Source organism: Melopsittacus undulatus, chromosome 6 (genome assembly GCF_012275295.1).
Source record: "Melopsittacus undulatus isolate bMelUnd1 chromosome 6, bMelUnd1.mat.Z, whole genome shotgun sequence".
Classification (NCBI taxonomy): Eukaryota; Metazoa; Chordata; class Aves; order Psittaciformes; family Psittaculidae; genus Melopsittacus; species Melopsittacus undulatus.
In genome coordinates, this window is record NC_047532.1 from 21,030,442 (window position 1) to 21,050,087 (window position 19,646).

The window sequence follows — 19,646 nt, forward strand, 5'->3', positions numbered from 1 at the left end:
TTTTAATTTTATTTTTCCCCCCTTTTTTGTTTCCCCCCTTTTTTTTTTAATTGGAAACAAAATAGAAAAAAAAATTGTGTATCTTCTTATAAATCAGAGATTTGGTGGATAACTCCTTATGAATAACTATTCTTTAAAGAGTAATCTGCAATCCAGAATGGGTCAACACTGATTGGTGGTAGCTTCTAGCAGAAGACCAGTGGTCCCTTTCTCACAAGCTTCTTCCATTGATTCATTGTTTAATTATTGCCTTTTGTTACACAACTCCTAGTTAGAAATTTCAATATTGTTTTTATTAGTCTCCCCAACAATACTACAATTTTCAGCTGGAGCAAATTTCAGTTGAGCAAAGAGGTGGATTTCCAGTGGTGAGAGATGCTGAGGAGCTTGCAGGACCTGTGTAAAATGGTAGTGCTATGGACGGGTGATGCAAAGGCCAAAGACAAATTGGAATCTCCTTTGGAAGGTCATGGTAAGGCAGCCAAGGAGTGTGGCCTGGAGAAAGCCTCCCCAGCCCCTTTCTGTTTTTCCCTTGGGGAGGATTTGCCCCTGCATGGAAATGAGGACAGTTAGTTCCTTTAGTTTCAACCTACTTACTGTCTTGAGAGAATGCACCTGGATAATAGAGGCTTGCCAGACAGGGAACAGAATTGGCTATTACAGGTGCAGCCCAGTGCTAACTCCTTCTGTATTCCACATATTAAGGAGCTCTGTGGTGAGCAGTTTCATAATGTTAACTGGAGTGTATTGGCTGCATGTAAACAGGTACCCTGAGTCACTGCAGAGACGATGAAGACATCCACTGCAAGGAATTTATTAAGGGAGAGGGAGATGGTGTGTGTTAAAGCAGCAGGAGAGAAGCAATGTAGCACACAAGGAATACAGAGAAGGTGCCAAGTGCAGAAAATGCAGAGGGTTCCAAGATGTAGTAATGAGAAGTACTGGGAAAGCAAAAAAGGGGGAGAAGCAGACTGCAGGAGAAGTGACAAATATGAAGTAAAACTGTCATATTTGTATGTATATATATAGTGTGTATTCATACAGTACATAGTATGTAAGAGAAGGATTTGAATTTGATGAGATGGTGCAAAATGAAAGATTTCTTCAACAGCTGTATGTATTAATCTGCAGTTAATCTGACAACAGTGTAGAAAAGTCCAGACAAAACTCAGAGAGCCTGTATCAGGCTTGCACAAATAAAAAATTATACCTGCCCCCTCCTAAAAAGAAGAAAACCCTCAAAACCCACAAAAAACAAGCAAAACCCAACCCTGCAACACAAAAAATACCCACACCAACCCACACTTTCCATTCCCTCTGACGTATGCCAGCCTTTACACCAAAAGGTACATGCATCACAACACAGGCACCTCTGGTGGGATACTTGTGTTTGTTGCTGATAACGTTTCTCTCTTATAGGGAAGCCATCCGTGCAATGAAAAGTGCTGAACCTAAAATGATGCCTCATAACAAGCAGTGTAAGGGCTTTTTTTAGAGCCCAAATGATAGATAGAATTTGAACTTTCCTGATCGACTGGCAGCAGCTGTCTCCTGAGAACATGTAGAGAGTTGCACAGGGATTAATTATAAACATGCATCTTGATTTCCAGCTGTTGCAAAACATCTGCATGCTATAGATTGCCATTTGTACGTATAGTATTGTGCGAGAGCATCCTGGAGCTTACCGAAATACATGCTGGAGCCATGAATCAAACTCGGTCATGTGACGGAGGGGAGGTACTGGGCTGGCTCCCAGCCAGTGGTAGGAGCTGATGGGTGGAACAAACGGAGCATAAAAAGACTAATATGACTAACGGATCCTGGATGCGTGGTACCCTTATTTGGATCTACAGGAATGTAGGCTCTAGCAGTTCTGCAGCTCTACCAGCCTTTTTCCTGACACTGGAACTGCTGCTCACAAAGTAGAATCCTGCTGCTCTGTGGCAGGAAGGATAGAGAAAGAACATGGCCTGCATTTTGAAGGTAAATCTCTATCTGTTGCTTGAATGCATTGTTAGAGAGCCCCTTGCTGCTCAGAGGCATGGATTCGGTATGGTCCTATTGCATCTTCCTTGTCTTTCTGAATACTGTCTTTGTTTGGCAAATGAATATGGAGAGATTCTGCAACGTACAGCTGTGCTCTGCTTCCCTCTGCCATTCTTCTCTTTCCCTGCATTGTCAGAACTGCAAGCTAGCGGGAAGGGAAGTGTGTACTGAATAATAGGAGGGGGGGTGAGGGGTTCTGGTTTGTCTCAGCTGACTTTGAGCTGAATTCCTTCAGGATCAATAGCATTCGGGCAACAGACTTCCTAGTACAAAGGAGAGAACTGCAGGAAGGTATTTTGTTTTTCACTGACTGTGCAGCATTTACTGCTTTTAGAGCAAAGGTTACAGATGTATACAGCTGTCCCAGTTGCTCCTTAAGCACACACTCCCCTGCTGTATTTACCTAAGATCCACAAGCTCCACACAATTATACTTCATATTTAACTGCATTTGCTAATTAAACGACCTATTTCACGGAAGGATTTTCTCCTTCATGCCAGCAAATATAAGTATAAACTTACCATGTGATCGTATGCTTTCTCCAGCCTGCTTTCCTCACAGAGATAAAAGTATGTGCAACCAGCATGTCATGGAGATGGAGGGAGCATCACTAGTACTAAGTATTGAATGAAAGGGGAGGAGGCGGAAGTGCAGTCAGTTGAGAACAAGCAGCGTTTGTTTCCTTGCAGTGTTGTCACTTGCAGGGAGTCACTCTCCTGTGTCTGGCTTGTTGAAAGTGATTTGTTTTGGATTCTTCTGCAGTGTGCCTTGCTTCCTACAGTGTATATTTTGAATACATTTTTGCTCTGTTTCTTTTAGTAAATAAAACTGATCTGTGAAACTTTTGGTATTTTCAGTTTGATCTTCTAACAAAGGCTTGATTATCCCAAACTTTGTGATGGCCTCCTGTAGCAGTCACCTTCAGCATACCAGCAAAATTGATATATAATAATCATAAATAAAAAGCTTCTGCAAAGCTTCAAGGCAGTACCCAAATAATAAACACTCCTGTGTCTCCTTGGACCTAATTCTTGCCACTTCTTTTATGGCATTCATCTTTAAAAACAACTTCTTATTTTACTGCACTGCATTCCCCTTTCATTCATTCTCTACTCTTGGGTCTCTGGTACATGGGTGATTTTGAGTTTTATTCTGTGAGCATGTAGGTTGTGGCATTTAATAAGGATGGCAAAAACTGCTCTGAGCTAGCAGGTTCTGCTTGGAGATAGATGGTAACAAACTCCTTTGAACAGACAGCACTGACAACTGTGCTGTATTAAGTTGTGGCTTGAGGTGAGGAGATACGAGCTCCATGAATGAGGCCTGGTTTCATAAAAATAAGCATGTGCACTCCTGTTTAAACACTCTCTGAATGACTTAGCTTGGATTTGCCCATGATTCAGAAGGCAGAATTTCTTTATATTTTTCTAACTATGTGGAGAAATCACATGCAAAATCATCCCTCCGGCCCTAACAGTTAAATAAGAACATCCTTTTACAAGAAAATCCTCTGCACAGTCTGGTGAGACAGCCTGCCATAAGCAGGACTTCTGAAGGGCTTGCCTTTTAGACTTTGCATTATAACACAATAAATACCTTCCCTTTGCCCAGGCCTTGAGCTCTGTTTGGTTGTGGTTTTGATGATTAAATTAATAGATAAATTGGTATTCCATGACAGACATCCCTCTGTGAGCTTAATTCTTAATCTTGTTAATACAGGCAGGTGCAAGGATGAAAAGTGAAACAGCTATGTGAGGATTAGCTTTGCCATAAGGCAGGCTGGACTTTCTCAGACAGACATCCCATAGGGGTAATTTAAATGTCTAGATCAAGATACTCAACAGTGCATAAGTTTTAATGTAACGCCTACAGGTACTCCTCAAGCTTTTACCATAACAAGGAAATTCAGAATATGTATATTTTTGTGTGACACCAGGGTAATTCCTTCCTGAAAAATATAAACCTGTTCGCTACAGCCCCCACATTTCTCAAGGTTTGTCCTGACTTTCTCATTATTCAGTCACTAGCCTGTGTTTGAAACATTAAAAATAAAATAATAATAAATATTTGTGCTATAGGTATAGATTTTAAGTAAGTGGTGGTACAGTGGATTGGAAGCCAGAACAACTGTGCGTCCTTACCCCTTCAACCCTGAGTGCCTCTATGGCCCTGCCTTGTGCCTTTCCCTGTCCCTGTCAGATGTTTGAGTTCTGTATATGTGAGAGTTTAATATAAATGAGATTGGACAGAGATGTCTGTAAAGTGCAAAGAACAGAAGTGGCTATTAATTAGCTGGAGTTACTTACAGTGGTTGAGAGCATATTAAAAAAAGTGTGTAACCTTTAGATACCAAGACCTCCTTTTGCTGTGACTGCTGCATGAAATAATCTCTGTGTGTAACCCTTGTAGAAATGCTTGGGAAGGTGATTCTCTCTAGGGCACGTGCTGTCTCTGGTGGTGTGCACTCTCCCCAGGTAAGATTGGTGGGGCTGGTACTGAGCATGGCTTTGGAGGCTTTGTTTCCCAGTGGGTATTGAGACCTCATTAAAACTGTTGAAACTCTCTTCTGAGGATGAATTCTCTCTTCTGCTGATGAAATGCAGAGAAAGAGGCAAGTTCTAAGATGCAGGATGTGTTTTTAGTTTTTCCATCATGTTTTTAAAAATCGTGGCAGAGGAGCTGAGTGAAGTGTAGGCATTTCTTGGAAGCAAACAGTTGATCATATGCTGTTACTATGGTAGCTACATGCCACCTTGCTGATTACTATATTAATAGTGATTATTATTTAGGTAGTCAGTATTAACTTTAAAGATGCTGAAGTCCTCAACTTCTACTGTACCAGCCACTGACCTTTTAAAATGATGACAAATGTTACTCAATAAATTATTTCAAAGAAATGCTACTTTTTACATAATTGAAAAATGATACTTTGATTTACCTGTTTTCCTACAATGGATGCAATGTGAATGATAATGTTACTCTGTACAATGTTGATATTCCCCACCAGGATACTATTAAAGCAAACAAAACAGGTAACTTAGTTCACACATGTTCCACTTTGCAGGGGGATTATTGCTTCCCCGATTTACAAACTCTTCTTTTTAAATGGAGGTTTTGAAAAAGATGATGGAGGTGGATTATATTGTTGTCATAGTACAATTTTAACTGTGTAGGCTTAATGGGGTAGAATTTAACAAAAGAATTCCGTGCGTGATGGGCCCATATAGTAAGGACTAAGCATGAGGAAAGGTTTTCTTCTTGTTTGTGTGCTTTGTATTCACTGTGAAGTAGAAAAAGACACTTATGTCCAGTCTATAGGCACATGAAGTGACTTTCGGCCAGTAGAGATCACAAGTGAGTTGAAACCTTCAGTGAAATCGTGTGGCCCAAAAAATCTTTGTATAATGTGAGGTGATGTTCTTATTACCACAGCTGATTGTGAGCTCTCTTAGAGCAAACAGGTGGCCAAATAAAATTGTAGCCTTTTTGATAGTTTCATTTTTTTATCTAATTCAAAGACTGAAAGGATTGTTTTGCAAAATGTAACTTGCAGGTTTCAACCAAACCAACCCCTTCAACACATGCCCATAACAGTTTTCTGCATGATGCTGTCAAAGCTGATCATACTTGTGTGTTCACCTGATTGTTTTGCATGTTTTCTTGCCAGGTTATCTCAGCTGGTTTAATTAAATCCACAGGTTGCATTCCCCTTAGTTCACATGGTAAGCTATTTTTGGCAGGAATTTTCTTTGAGAGTTTTCTCTGAGTATTCAGTGGCCTATGTTTGATTGTGGTCTTCAGACACTGCAGTAATACAGATAAGGTTACTATCTACGCTTCATCTGCACATTTGATAGCAAAGCTGATCTTGTTACATTAAGTTTTCCACCCTGGTGAGTAGCTGTTCAGAGGGAGGAGGCAGAAGGGTCTAAAAGTATCTGGTGCCGCTGTTTGTATGCTTGTCATTCTGGATATTTGGTAATTAATCTGATTTTTTTTTAACCTCTGTGCACATGATGGAGATTGTAGATATTTCCTCCCAGTTTTCTGTGTCATCAAAAGCACATTCCTTGTTTTACTTCTGCTCTCTTTTGTCTGGTAGGCTTTGTATTTCACCGTAATTTGATTTGCTGCTAGGATCACTCTAGGATTTGAAGGATTCAGGGTCTTCCATAGAGATGACCTCTATATCCTGCTTGAATCAGCTCCAAGATAATTCACATACGGCCTCGACTGCTAAATTGTCTGCAGCAGTATTTATGCATGACATCCGTCCATTTTCCTATGCTGAGAGTTGTACTTGGATCCTGTTTGATTCTTGTGCTGTGCACGAGACCCTAGGGAAAGGAACAAAGGTGACCTCCCCTGCTCATGAGAGTATGCCCATCTGTGGGCCATTTCCCAGCAAAGACTAAATTTGCTGCAGGTTCACTGGGATATGAACACTCTTGTCAGCCTCTCTTAACCTGGTGATGATCAATAGGTTTGTGGTCTGTGGTATATCTGATGTGACTAGAATCATCCCTAGGAGTATGTGGTAATATCTCTAGGGATGGAAGGTATAAAATACACACAGGTGCCCTTTATGAGGTACATACAGATGAATTGGAAAATAACACGCAGATACAACAAAGAGTTACAGAACAGAAGTAATCCTGAGATTACTGCCTCATTCTGAGGCAGTAACCAGGTTTCTTGTTGGATCATTCTATCCTTATTTGCTATGGCTGATTTTTCCCCTGCTGCACCCCAGCAAAACTAGTAAAACTCCACAGTTAATTCTTTCTGATGCTCTTTCTACACTGGATAGTTCTGTTTTCAGTGCATTTCTTAAAATTATTCTGATTCTAACTAAAATACTTTGTTGTTGCTGCTGTGCATTATTTACTTCTCAATTGCTCCAAAGTGAATGAAGCTGCATTAATCAATCCGGCAATGTGCAGGGCTAGGATTTGCTCTTTCATGGTCCACTGATGTTTAATTACTATCTAGGATTTTATGGAGTGTAGTACATGGAACTTTGTAATTTTTTTTTTTTTTTTGTTTTTTTTTTTTTATTATGTTGGCTTCTTGAAAATATAAGGAAGATTTAAATTTAAAGAAGTATAAAATCACTTTTCATTCTCCCAACAATCTTTGATTATACATTAAAGACAATATATCTGCTCCTTCCCAAGCAGAAGGAGGTGGCACTCTAGTCAGTTTAATCGTACAAGAGGGCTTGCTATGGCTGAATGGATTTGATTTTGATGTCTGTGTAGCTAAGCCAAGACAATCTCCAGTGTAAGCGTACCTTAGTTGGTTTAAAATTCATTAGAGATGTAAAAACTAAAACCACAAAACCACCATGAAATTAGGAGCTGTATCATGCTTGGAATTTTACATTTAAATAGTTATGTGATACAGCAGCAGTGGGGGAAAGGTTTTTGTTTTGTAGATCATCTTTTAGCAATGAAAGGCGTCACCCAGATGTTTTAGGTTCCCCCTGACACAGAATACACAACTGCTGTGCACATTATCACAGGTACAAAATCGCCTATAAAAAGTAATCTCATAATTCAGCCTCTTTGGATTTACATGTGAGCTTCAGTGGTTTAAGTCTCATTCTTTTTTCAGTTTTCATTTTGACATGTCATGAATGCCAGAGGACATGTCATAGGATGACGTAAAACATCATAGGAAGCAGCAAATTCTTTGACGTAACATATCAAACCCCTTGAGATATAGGAGAGATGTGCTGTTTATTTCTTGGGAGACGTCAGCTCAGAGGAAAGCATACTCTATTTTGTGACAGTAGCTATAAACATTAGCTATTCATTTAAGGGCGTCTGAAATGCAGCTTAAAGTATCCATTTTTTTAGCTGTTTATTTAGGTTTTAGTCGCAACATCTCTGCAGTTAACCTGAAAAGGCAGAGCTTTCAGCATTTTCTCTGTTCCTTTGCCATGTTTCATTCCAGCAGTATCTGTGCACCTTCCAGAAGTATACGTAGTACTGGACATGGTGATCTGTCCAGGATTTGTTCTTTCATCTTTTCCCAAGGAAGCAAATTTGTGCAGCAGGTGGGACTTTTTTTAAGAGGGACTTTTTGTCTGTGGCTTAAAGAGAGAAGAGAGGGGGAGATTTTGTGTATTTGTTGAGAAAGGTCAAAGGGTCTCACAGCATGGAATGGAAGGAGATTTTCTTTATCTTAATGGTGATTATTGGATTAATATAATTTCTGGACTAAGCTGTTCCCCAGAGTGGTTTTTATCATAGAATAAAGAGGTTTTTTTTTGTGCAAGAAAAATGGAATTGCTTGTAAACTTATTTTAGATTTTTAGTTTGACTTTCAGATATTAAACTGATAATTCATTCTGTGGTTGTTATCCATGACACTTTCCCAGTGCATTCTTCTGCCTACCGATTGCTCTACAACCATGGTCTGATTCATAGCGTAGAATGTTAGAATTGTGCACATACATAACAAAGAAGAGGTGGAGGCGTATTTTATCTTGCTAGTATCTGAGACTGCTTTTTAGGAGCCAGGAACTGATCTTTGTGGAGATCTGTGAGCAAGGTGGGTAAATGATGCTCTATTTATTGGATGTATTCCCAAGAAATAAGGTAAAGCTCTACACTGTGCCCTGTCATCTCTTAAAGCCTGAGGGAGCAGTTGCCTCACTGTTGTCAGAATCACTCATGTGGGATCAATTTGTTATTTCTGTTGGAAGAAAACTTGCATCTACTGAGTTTTGTGTGGTGGTTCTTGTAAATAATCCTTGCCCTGCTGAGATAAAAAAGATCAGCACTTTTTTAGGGGTTCATTGGTTTCTGCAGACTGGAAACTTGGACTAAAATAGGACAATGTGTAATTGTGATGTATGTTGTGTCCCTGAGGGCAGAATGAAACATGGCTGCTTGAGGGGTGAATTTCTATATCTCATTTCAGAACTTTTAAATATTAAACTGAATATGCTCTGCATATTTCTCCCCCCTTCAAGAACACTGAACATTTATACAAATATTGCCTTTATACAGTTATAAATATGCTTCTGTTAGTAGTGTCACAAGTTTTATTGAGTAGGATATGCTGGTGCATTTATATGCTTTTTAGGAGGTGTACAGGTGTGCTATTTTCCTTTTATATTTTAAAAACCAGTCAACCAACTGAAATCATGTTATCAGGACAAAATTTATATAAATGGGGGGTGTATTCAAAATAATGACAGTTATTCTGCTCCTGATCATTTTAGCAGAAGCACCTGGAAAATATGATAATTCTCAGTTTAATACTCTGAAATTGGATGAAATACCATGCTGGGTATTCTTTTTCATCTTTACTATTGAGAGAACAAAACTGAGGCAGGAACTGAAATGGAGGGATTTGGGAGATCAAATCTTGAAGTGATACTCTTCAGGAGTAATGGCTTGTGCTGTCTAAAGGCAGTCCTGTTAAGCAGTTCTTGTATATTTGTACAGCATATGTAACACCGTAAAATCATCACTGGGGCTCCAAACTCACTAATAATGAAATGAAGCAATAGCTTCTTATGAAAGGTATATTCTGCAGCAATTTGCATTAACAAAAGGCTTGGAATGTGAGCATAGGCAGCTAAGGTGCAGGTGTGGAGAAGTTGGAAGTAATCAGAAAAACATGTTTATTTCATGGGAATAGCAATTTGTAGAGAAGAGATGCAGGCTGAATTATTTATAGATCCTGTATCTTCTAACGAGATACTCCTTGCATGTGAATTTGATTGGTTTCTATCTTCTGTCTCTTTCTAAAATAATTTTTCCTAAAATTATATATAATCTCACTGCTAGCAAGACTTTGCCAAGTCTTCGGCAAAGGGGATGCCCTTCTGCACATGTAACAACATGAGACGTCATTCCATGAGGTTTGGTGTTTGAATTCTAATGAGAAAAGCAAGAAACCAAAAACCACTTTATTTTTTTTTCTTGCAAACTTCACAACCTTTTGTTAATCATCAGTTTTGTTTCTTCTAATTCTGTTGTTTACTCAGATTTGAATGTAATTCGATGATATTACATTTAGGAAATAAGAATGGGTATTTAATATGCATACTGGTATTATTTCAAAGCCACTGAGGCCAGTAGAATATCACCTGATGTACTTTGAATGATTATTATTATATTATTTTACATTAGATCATGAAATTATGTGTTTGTGCTTTATGTACATGCTCCTTCAAGGATATCACCAGCAGAGATAAAGATGTCATTACCCCACTTTACTCAGCTCTTGTCAGGCCACACCTGGAGTACTCTGCTCACTTTTGGTCCCCACTATATAAAAAAGGTGTGGACAGGCTGGAAAGGGTCCAGAGACTGGCCATAAAGGTGACAAAAGTACAGAGAAGCTGCCTTATGAGAAAAAGCTTGAGAGAACTGGGTGTGATCAGCCTAGAGAAGAGCAAGCTCGGGGTGACTTTATCCCCATGTCCCACTATTTAAAGGGTGGGCACAAAGCAGACAGACTATCTTTTTACAAGGAGCTGCATGTAAAAGACAAGGGGTAACAGGCACAAGTTAATCCTGGGGATGATTCCACCTGAATACAAGAGGAAAAATTTTCACAGTGAGAGCAATTAGCCATTGGAATAATCTCAGAAGTGGTGGACACGAAACACAACACTAAATATTTGTAGAATTCAGCTGGACACGGTGCTGGGGCATCTAGTCTGGTTATGCTTTGCCTAGAAATATTGATTTTAGATGATCTTTGAGGTCACTTCCAACCTGATATTCTATGATTCTGTGGTTAAGGGTAAATTCGTAAATTCTAGCTCTTCTTTAGGAGTGGAAGTCACTTTATTTTTTGGATTAATCCAAAAAGTTTTTCATGTTTTAATATGCTGTGTTTTGCTGTGGGATGCAGTTACACTTGAGTAAAGTTCCTATACTGTTTTGTTTGCACTGATTTGTCAGAGGAATAAAGATTTTAATCCCAGTTTGTGTGTGTCCACACTGGGGCTTATGTGATTAGAAAAATAATAAGGAATTTCAATAAACGTTCCTAGCTTAGGCCTTTCAGGCATACGAAGAAGTTATTTACAAGTTACTGCCTGTCAGCTGATCTATTGTAATTTTCCTGTGTTTGCATTCATCTGTGGCAAGCTAGTCAGGTAATAATTAACTGTTAACAGAAGAGAGCTTCCTACTAGTGCTTCTGATGTGGAGGGGAGAAAAAAGGTGCTTTACATTTTAAAAAAGGGAATGGAGAATGAGACTGACTCATTCTCTCATCGAATCCTCAGGAGATGTGAAATGTGTAATGTGGAGGAAAAAAAGCTGTTTGAAGACACATTTTTTGTAATTTGGATATGGAAGTTTTGCCAGAAGAAAAGCTGTAACTTTTTTTTTTTCCATATGATTGAGAGGGTTTCAGACAGCTGTGTTGGTGTGGGTCTCTCTCCCTCTTCTATCATTCTTTTATTTCCTTCCATGGGGTGGGCATAAAAGTATTTTTACAGAAAAAATAGTTTTACCTTACTAAACATTTTTATTCAGGAGGGAAATGGGGAAAAAAGCCACTGAATATTCTAAACAAGATAAAAGAAACAGCATCTTTACACTTCTTGAACTGTATCCTCACTATAGTGTGCGTGTTCTCTTAGCCAGCACGAACTGCTCTACTGAGACCTGGCAGTCTGTCTCTGCAGTTCACAACTTTTATTATGAAGTGTAATTCATACTGTGTTTTTCCTTTGTGGTTGCTGCCATTTCCCCACTCATACCGCATTAAACCAATTAAGGTATCTTAGTGGTTTTACCAAGTCACTTCAGATGAAACTGGAGAACAGATGACCTGGAAGTGTCATAGAAGCTTCCCCATGTAACCACACTTCCTTTTGACAATACTAAATATAGAGACTTAGTCTCCTCGTCTGTAACCGCTGCCTTAACCACGAGAACAGACCCAGATCCCAGAACCAAATGTGTAATCCAAGAACCAGATAGTCAATGTGTGGTCGCTATCCCAGGGAGCCAATGACTATCCCTTTCCTCAGTGTGGCTCTGGCTTTGAAGACTGGCACCTCTGAGCCATCTATGGCTACTCACTTTCCCCTCTGTTACAGCACAGCGGTATGTGCCAGCACCTCCTCACTTATGGTCCTGCACAAACTCTGCATGCCACAAAATATTTGCATTGCTTAACTTCTACATTTGACTGTGTCCCTGCCCATGGCAGAGGGGCTGGAACTAGATGGTCTTTAAGATCACTTCCAACCCAAACTATTCTATGATTTAGGAGGCAGTAGTGTATTCTGATAGCACTAATACAGTAGTTCTAGACAGTAATTGTACTCAACCATTCTAACAGACAGTGACCACGGCTGTTGTATTTATGCTTTTAAGCCCTTTATTTCTTCAGATATGGTCTTTTACTCAGCATTTAAGTGTGTATATATGTGGAGACAGTGTTCTCACAGGAAAATGAATATTTGGTACATGAGCTCTAAATAACTCCAAGGGTTACAGCAAGGCTGTGGGAGGCCCGAGGAAGCCTAAGCAAGCAAGATAAGAAGCTGTAATTCACTGACTTATGAGAACTGTGGACTGTTGGCAAGCGTTCGAGGTCAAGTTCTCACACCTGTGCTTAACCAATTATATGTTAGTCACTAAGGGTCTTCAAGACAAGTATCCAATCATGGTATGCCAAATTGCTGTAGGTGTGTGTAAGCAATAGTATATAAGGAGTTAATGCTTTGCAATAAATGGCTTTTTGTCTGATCATATTGGTCTCTGACTGAGTCCTTTCCGCGGTATATATAGATATATATATATTTCCCTAAAATGGTTTTGGTTCTTTTCTGCTTCTTATTTCTGCAGATCATAGATTTTATTTCTATCACTTTGTCCTACAGCCAAATATTTTTACTGAAAAGAATGATTATCCATAACTGCATCAGTCAGATCTTAATGAAACTGTTCAAAGTCCACTCTATTTGTTTGTTGTATAATGTGGCCAAACAAGACTAGACAAAATTTTCCATGCAAGACCAAGACACAAGAGTGACTGTGCTGTAGTTGGTGTTTATTGAAAGAGCAATACTGTATGTCTGTCAGATAAAGATTATTAAAACTGCTTGTGGTCTAGCATCTTGCTGGCCTCTGAAGATATTTTGTTTCCTGTTGTTTTACAAAATGCAGTCTGCATTCCAAGCTCGACCGTGTGTCTGGAAGGCAGTGGGTTAGTTCATCTGCTGTCTCCAGGGGGTGCTTCTGCTTTTGAGGTACCGAGGTGAAGCTCAGCTGGCATTTTGTTAAAGCTTTGTTTGTTTTGCCTCTTGGTGTGTCTGGTATTTCAGATGAGGGCTGGAAAATGGATGTTTCTGAAAATTCAGCCTTCCGTATTTGCTAAAACTAATGTTACGCTTCATGGAACTTATGAATTAACCAGAAGACTGTGCTTTTTTCCCCACTGAGGTCTTGCATGAGACCTTATTACTACTCACCATTCATTGATTCCGGTGGGAAAAGCTGACTTGGTGTACTTGTTCTGAATGCAAACTGCAAGAGCTGTTAGAGCTGCAGATTTCTATTTTGCCTTTTACCTCTGATCATCAGTTTCAAATCTGCCTGAGGCTATTGCAGTGAGGAACAATTGTACAGTGAAAAGTGCATCCCCCAAAAGACAGATATCATGCAGGTCACAGACATGCGGAAAAGGATTGTACCTACTTTTTAGCTTCAAAATCTGCAGGAAAACATTATCAGTAACACTGAAAAGAAAATTGATTTTTGACAGACTTGCTGCTTTTTAGTTTTTTCTGTTTGCCAAATCTTGCTCTCAAAGGGAAGTCTTTGTCCCCTTGTGAAAAAAGCCAGAGTCAAATTTCCTTTTGGCCCTCAAGGCAAGATACCATGACTTCTCATAATTTGTGGATGGCACCATTAAGCCACTGTTGTTGTATTTGTAAAGTGTCTTGGAAAGCATTGCATGAACGTGATCTAAAGAAATTTATAGTAAAATGTAATCAATCTATGGAAATATCCCTGTAAAATGGGCAAATGGAAAATTCATCAGTAGTTCAGATAAAACTGTGGGAAGTCTCCTTGGGGGGTGTCTGTGTAGAGCTAAAATATAATAAAACCCCAAATATCCAATTAATTTAAAAATTATTTGCTGGGAGGAAAAATTTATTTTCTTGTAGCAAATGAAAATGAGTTTTGAAATTGTATTTTTGTATAATTGTATCAGTCTTCAAGGTCTACAGCTCTAGCAGCCTGAGATGTGTGATAACTAATCACATATTTCTTCACTCAGTAAAGAGTTCTATAAACAGCTGTATACTTTGTTAGTTATATTGTTTATCAGTGTTTTATTACTAATGGTTAAAAATTCCTGTTTTCATAGAATTGTAGAATGATTTAGGTTGGAAGGGACCTTTAAAGGTTATCTCATTGCTTGGACCAGAAATGCTATGATAACATTGATCTAGTATTTCCCTTTAGTTGACATAGGATTATTTTAACCTTGGTTTAGATGGGACATTAACAATTTTATATAAATAAGTTATGCTTTGATTTTCAAGCCATTACTTAAGACCTTCTCATCCAAATGAAATGAGAAGAATTCCTTCACTTAAGTAGAGTTACTGTTTTACCTCATCTTCCCTACTATCTGTAGTTGAAAAAAAAGTGAGATTATAGGATCCATATTAAATCGTGGATATAGTATTCCAGATGACTCAAAAGGATAGAGCTATTTTACAAGCTTCTATAACTATTAAGCAAGCAGAGTACAAAGGAATTGGCATCTGACTTATTGCCTTGATATTATATTACAATATATCCCAACACAAGAGGGGCATGGACCTGCTTGAGCAAGTCCAGAGGCCACAAAGAAGACCCAAGTGCTGGAGCACCTCTGCTATGGAGAAAGGTTGATAGTTGGGCTTGTTCAGCATGGAGAAGGCTCTGGGGAGACCTTAGAGGAGCCTTCCAGTACCTAAAGAAGGTCTACAAGAAAGCTGGAGAGGGACCTTTTGCAAGGGCATGTAGTGATAGAACATAGGGCACTGGCTTTGAACTGCAGGGAAGATTTAGATTAGGTATTAAGAAGAAATTCTTTACTGTGAGGGTGCTGAGGCACTGGCACAGGTGCCCAGGGAAGCTATGGCTGCCCCATCTCTGGAAATGTTCAAGGCCAGGCTGGACTGGGCTTTGGCCAACCTGGTCTAGTGGAAGGTGTCTCTGCTCATGGCAGTGGGGTAGAACTAGGTCATGTCTAAGGTCCCTTCCAACACAAACCATCCTATGATATTCTTGTGTATAAAGAAAAACTATTTTTGTGGTTTAGTGGGCTTGCTTCCTTTTGGGAATTTAGGGCTATTTATAGTTTAGGTAACAAAGGTGTTAAAAACCTCAGATAATGAGCCCGGTTTTGCTGATCTCGTGTGAAAAGTTCTTTCCTAATATTCCATTTTTGGATGCAGACTCTGATGACTTAATTAGTGCAATACATGTACAGTATTGTTAGATGTATGCAATGTACTTGCTTAATAGTTTCTTTGTTTTTGTACTTTTATTAGGCATCTATTGCCATGCAGTCCAGGAAGAAAGGTAATGAAATATAATAAGGGCTATATCCAAAGCTGTGGAAGGAAGTGATTAAACTTAATTGAACTAATTTCTTTGAAGCATAATAGCATATACAAAGAACTAATTTAAAGCAGATTTAGGCAATGCCTGCTTTGAAATGCTAGCCTGCAAATAGATAAGTATTACCTTATGATACTCTTGTGTAACCTAAGTCTGGAGATGAGGTCTAATAATAGAGACTTGGGATAAGTTTTGATAAGAGATGTCACTTTCCCAGTTCATTACACTCTGCCAATCAGAAAAGAAATCCCAGAAGTGCTGTCCGCATCTTATCAAACATCTGCAATAGAACTGGGCTATCCCTGAAGGTATTCGATAATGGCAACTTCATCAGCAGCTGTCATAAGCCCTCAGTTGGAAATTATAGGAAAAACTACATTAATAAATCTAAAATCAAGTTATACTGTATTTTAAAAAGTTACTTGAGAAGGAGTAGGATTTCATGTATCTTTGTACTGTAATATTCTTATGGAATTTAAAGGTCCAGCTGGTTTTACATCAGGAGTTTGTTGGGCTTATTTCTGCAATAAACAGGAAAACATGTGGGTTGCTCGTGTGGGGGACTGAATATGAAATTTGCCTAAAAACCAGGTAAGATAAAATTAGTTTTTACAGCACACATGCCTTATTTCTTTGCAGATCTGATGCAAGCAGGAGAACCTTGAACATTTAGAAATTTAGTTTTCTTACTATTTAGTGCTTCAGAATTTCCTTCCACCTGCACAGTGACTCTAAATAAAAATAAGTATCTCAACTGGCTAACTGCTCTGGCATACTCCAAAGTAGCTCGGTGTGAGTATACCTTCTCCTTCTCAGACCCACAATGGGGGAAAAATATGGGACTAAGAGCTGTGAAAAACAGCTAATCCCCTCTGAATTTGGCTGATGGTTCAAGTGGTGGTAGGAATAGAGAGGAAAGCAGGGGCTGTCCCTGACTGCATATGGAAGAGGAGACAGACTTTTCCACCACAGAAGTGGCAAAATGTAATAAACCATACATATACAGACTGGAAGATGTCTACCATAAGGAAGAAACAACAGAATGGTAGTCTGGGCTTTTTTTTTCTGTTTTAATTTCTTTGTTGTGACAGAAACGCTAAACAAGTGTGGGTAAGTAAGATTTACTGCAGCACTGCAAGTGGGACTGCACATGGAATGTTTTCTTAGGGTTCATTTGCGTCTTAGACTCTTGGTAATTCATGCCACAGGTGGGGATTTTATAACAATGTATGCATAATACAATAGACTGCATCACCAGGTGTTTCTGTCTTTCTTGTGAGAGGAAGGTAAAGTTGGCTTCTCCTTTCTGTGTTGTAATAGTAGGTTGGTTGGTTGGTTTGTTTCTTTTGGTTGACAAAAAGAGGATTCAAAAAACTTTGTTTCTTGTACTGCTGAGAGAAACATTGTTCAGTGAAAGCCAGCTGTAGGAGGGCTAATTGAGGGACAGCAGAGAATTGCCTCACAAGCTTTGCCTGTGTGAAGAGATCTGCATGCAGCAGTGCTCTTTTGACATGGGAGCAGGACCATGGGGCTATTGCTGCTGCTCTGAAAGACAACAATGGATTGCACCTGGGTTGGATGAAGAAGTGAAGTGCCTGAATGTATTTCGTTTAATGACAGCCTGTCATCTAGCTTAATTAAGGTCTCTCTTCAAAAGAGAGGTCTTTAACTACTGTATGGATTTTTAAAGCTTTTCTATTCCCTGGTAATGTAGGCACCCAGGGGAGATCACGGCTTGCCTCTATTCGTTTCCTGCCATAGGCCAAGAGTAATTCTAAAGAGTGACAAAGCAGATGGAAAGGACTTGTTGGATCAAATGCTAGGCAAGTTTGTCCCTTGTCCTCATCCACTAGAACAAACAGTGAGTGTACTTGTGTGTATGGGAACTTGGTGTGTCCATGCTTGCTTTCTATAGGAACTAAAATTAAAAATGAAAATTCCCAAAGTCTGAGGTTTCTCCTTTGCAAAGCATAGTGGGAGGCAGATAACCACCCCCTAATGCCCTAGTTGTTAGAAAAGAAAAATCTTATGAGAAGAGCCTGAGAGTCTGGGTTTGCCTAGCATGGAAAAGCAATGATCTAGGGTGTAGCTTCTAGCAGTCTTCTACCTCCAGAAGGGTTAGAGAAGATGGGGACAGGCTTTTCTCAGAAGCATAAAGGAAAATGTCAGCAGCCACAAGTTGTTACAAGGGAAATGCCAACTAAATATAAGGGAGAAAAGATTTACACTAAGACTGGAATAATACTGGCACAGAGGCCTGGCATAAACAGCCTTGGAAATACTCAAGACTCAACAAGACAAGGCCCTGAGTAACCTGATGCGATTTTGAAATTAGACCTATTTTAGGCAGGAGGTTTAACTGGGTGATCTCTAGAGGTCTCCCAGTCTTAATTATTCTGCTATTTTATGATTTTTACGGTGCTGCTGCCGTCGCTATTCATAATGTTAATTGTAGTACACCATATGTAGCAGGTTTATTGAAATGTGTCTAATAGCTGTGTTAACAGAATCATCCTCACCTTGTGAGCAGGTCAAACATTTTTGGTTCTCTTTAATCTTGCTGAGGTGCCATAGTGTTACCTCCAGAACTAAAAACATTGGAAGTTTAATTATTTTACCTGTAGAGGGATGGATTGAAGAGCTGGAAATGGTAGCTCTTCAGTCATGAAGCAGAAGAACCATTTACCAGTTGGCTTGGGGCATGAATTAATTACTTACTAGTTATCCTGAATGTAGTATTCTTAATGCTTTGTTAATGTCCCTGCAATTAAGTGCAGGCTTCTCTTGAAAGGAGTTACAGTTTGCAGTACTCTTAAGAAAGCTTAAAGAATTGTATTTGGCAGCAAACTTTAATGTGGCAGTTGTTTTTTTGTGCTAGAGCCTAAATGTAATTTCTTCATACATAATGCACTCAGCTGAGAATCTTCTGAAGTGGTGGAGTGTAACTCTTCTTTTTGTGCCTGTGTTCAACTAGACAGGAAAATACAGCTAAACTGATAAGCTTCTACTAATCTGGTTTGTGAGACAGCAAGTGTGAAGTTGGTCCATCTCTTTTTCAGCTCTTTTTTCTGTAGTTCACTGACTCATCTTGCTCTGTTTTTCCCAAAGACCCCATTTAAAACCTATATTCAGGGTTATTAACTTCTTCACTGAGAAAGTAAGCTTTATGCAATTACAAGAGAGACTACCTGAAATCAGGTTTATAGCTTACCACTGGTACGCAAATTATATAGGGTTTTTTTGGCATTAAGGATTGGTGAGGGAGTGCTTGATACATGTGCCTTTAATAGAGCTAAATATGATGAACAGGAGTGATTTATTCCAGCGGTCTGTTTCTGCTGAAATCCACACCTTTCCTTGTTTCTCAGGGATTGTAGTGCAGGCAGAGAAACCTTGAGCTCTGATCGCACAAACTGGATGTTAAGACACTGCTATTTGCATTTCACATTATTTTTGATAGAATGGTAGAATGTACAATATTGTTCATGGACAGTGTCTGGTTGATATGCCCAAGCATACTCTGATGGGTTTTGAAGGAGTTTAAGAAATACTTTGCTTTGTGCTTATCTGACATTTTTCTTGAGGATTATGATTCAAATGTGTTGTCAAACTTATTTTTATTTCTGCTGCTTGCTCACCATAGCTTCAAATCAACTGCCTGCTAAAATACTCACTGGTAAAGTTGTTATCCTAGAATATTTGTGGAGACAAAGGTCAATTCACTGATGCCTGTAAAATGAATGAGTTCTAACATTACAGTCACATTTCTTTACTTCAATGTGATTTGGCCCTCCTGCTAGTAGTGCTTGCTTCTCATCTGAAAAGGTTCAAATGACTGTCCTATATCTAATATGCTGTTATGTGTCATCTTTTTGGATTCAAGGCTAAACTTAGTCCAGGTTCTCAGCCAAATTGTGTAAATGGTGGATGTCATATGCTTTGGATCCTGTGACTCCTGAAGTAAATTACATATTTTTGCTTCAGTACAAA

The 19,646-nt window shown here is 39.1% G+C and overlaps 1 protein-coding gene and 1 long non-coding RNA gene across 2 annotated transcripts in view; one reads left to right on the forward strand and one right to left on the reverse strand.

Moving 5' to 3' along the window:
• Positions 1-271: 271 nt before the first annotated feature.
• On the reverse strand, positions 272-2,651 carry LOC115946854 (uncharacterized). Its single transcript, XR_004080870.2, has 3 exons — positions 2,568-2,651; positions 1,686-1,769; positions 272-549 (listed from the first exon to the last, which is right to left on the reverse strand). It is a non-coding gene; the product is annotated as an uncharacterized lncRNA (long non-coding RNA).
• Positions 1,821-19,646, forward strand: part of ST6GALNAC3 (ST6 N-acetylgalactosaminide alpha-2,6-sialyltransferase 3) — a 224,920-nt gene continuing 207,094 nt past the window's right edge. The window contains exon 1 of the mRNA XM_005151244.2: positions 1,821-1,983. Coding sequence (XP_005151301.2) covers positions 1,966-1,983 — 18 coding nt within the window. The 5' untranslated portion in view covers positions 1,821-1,965. The remainder of the gene's footprint in view (positions 1,984-19,646) is intronic.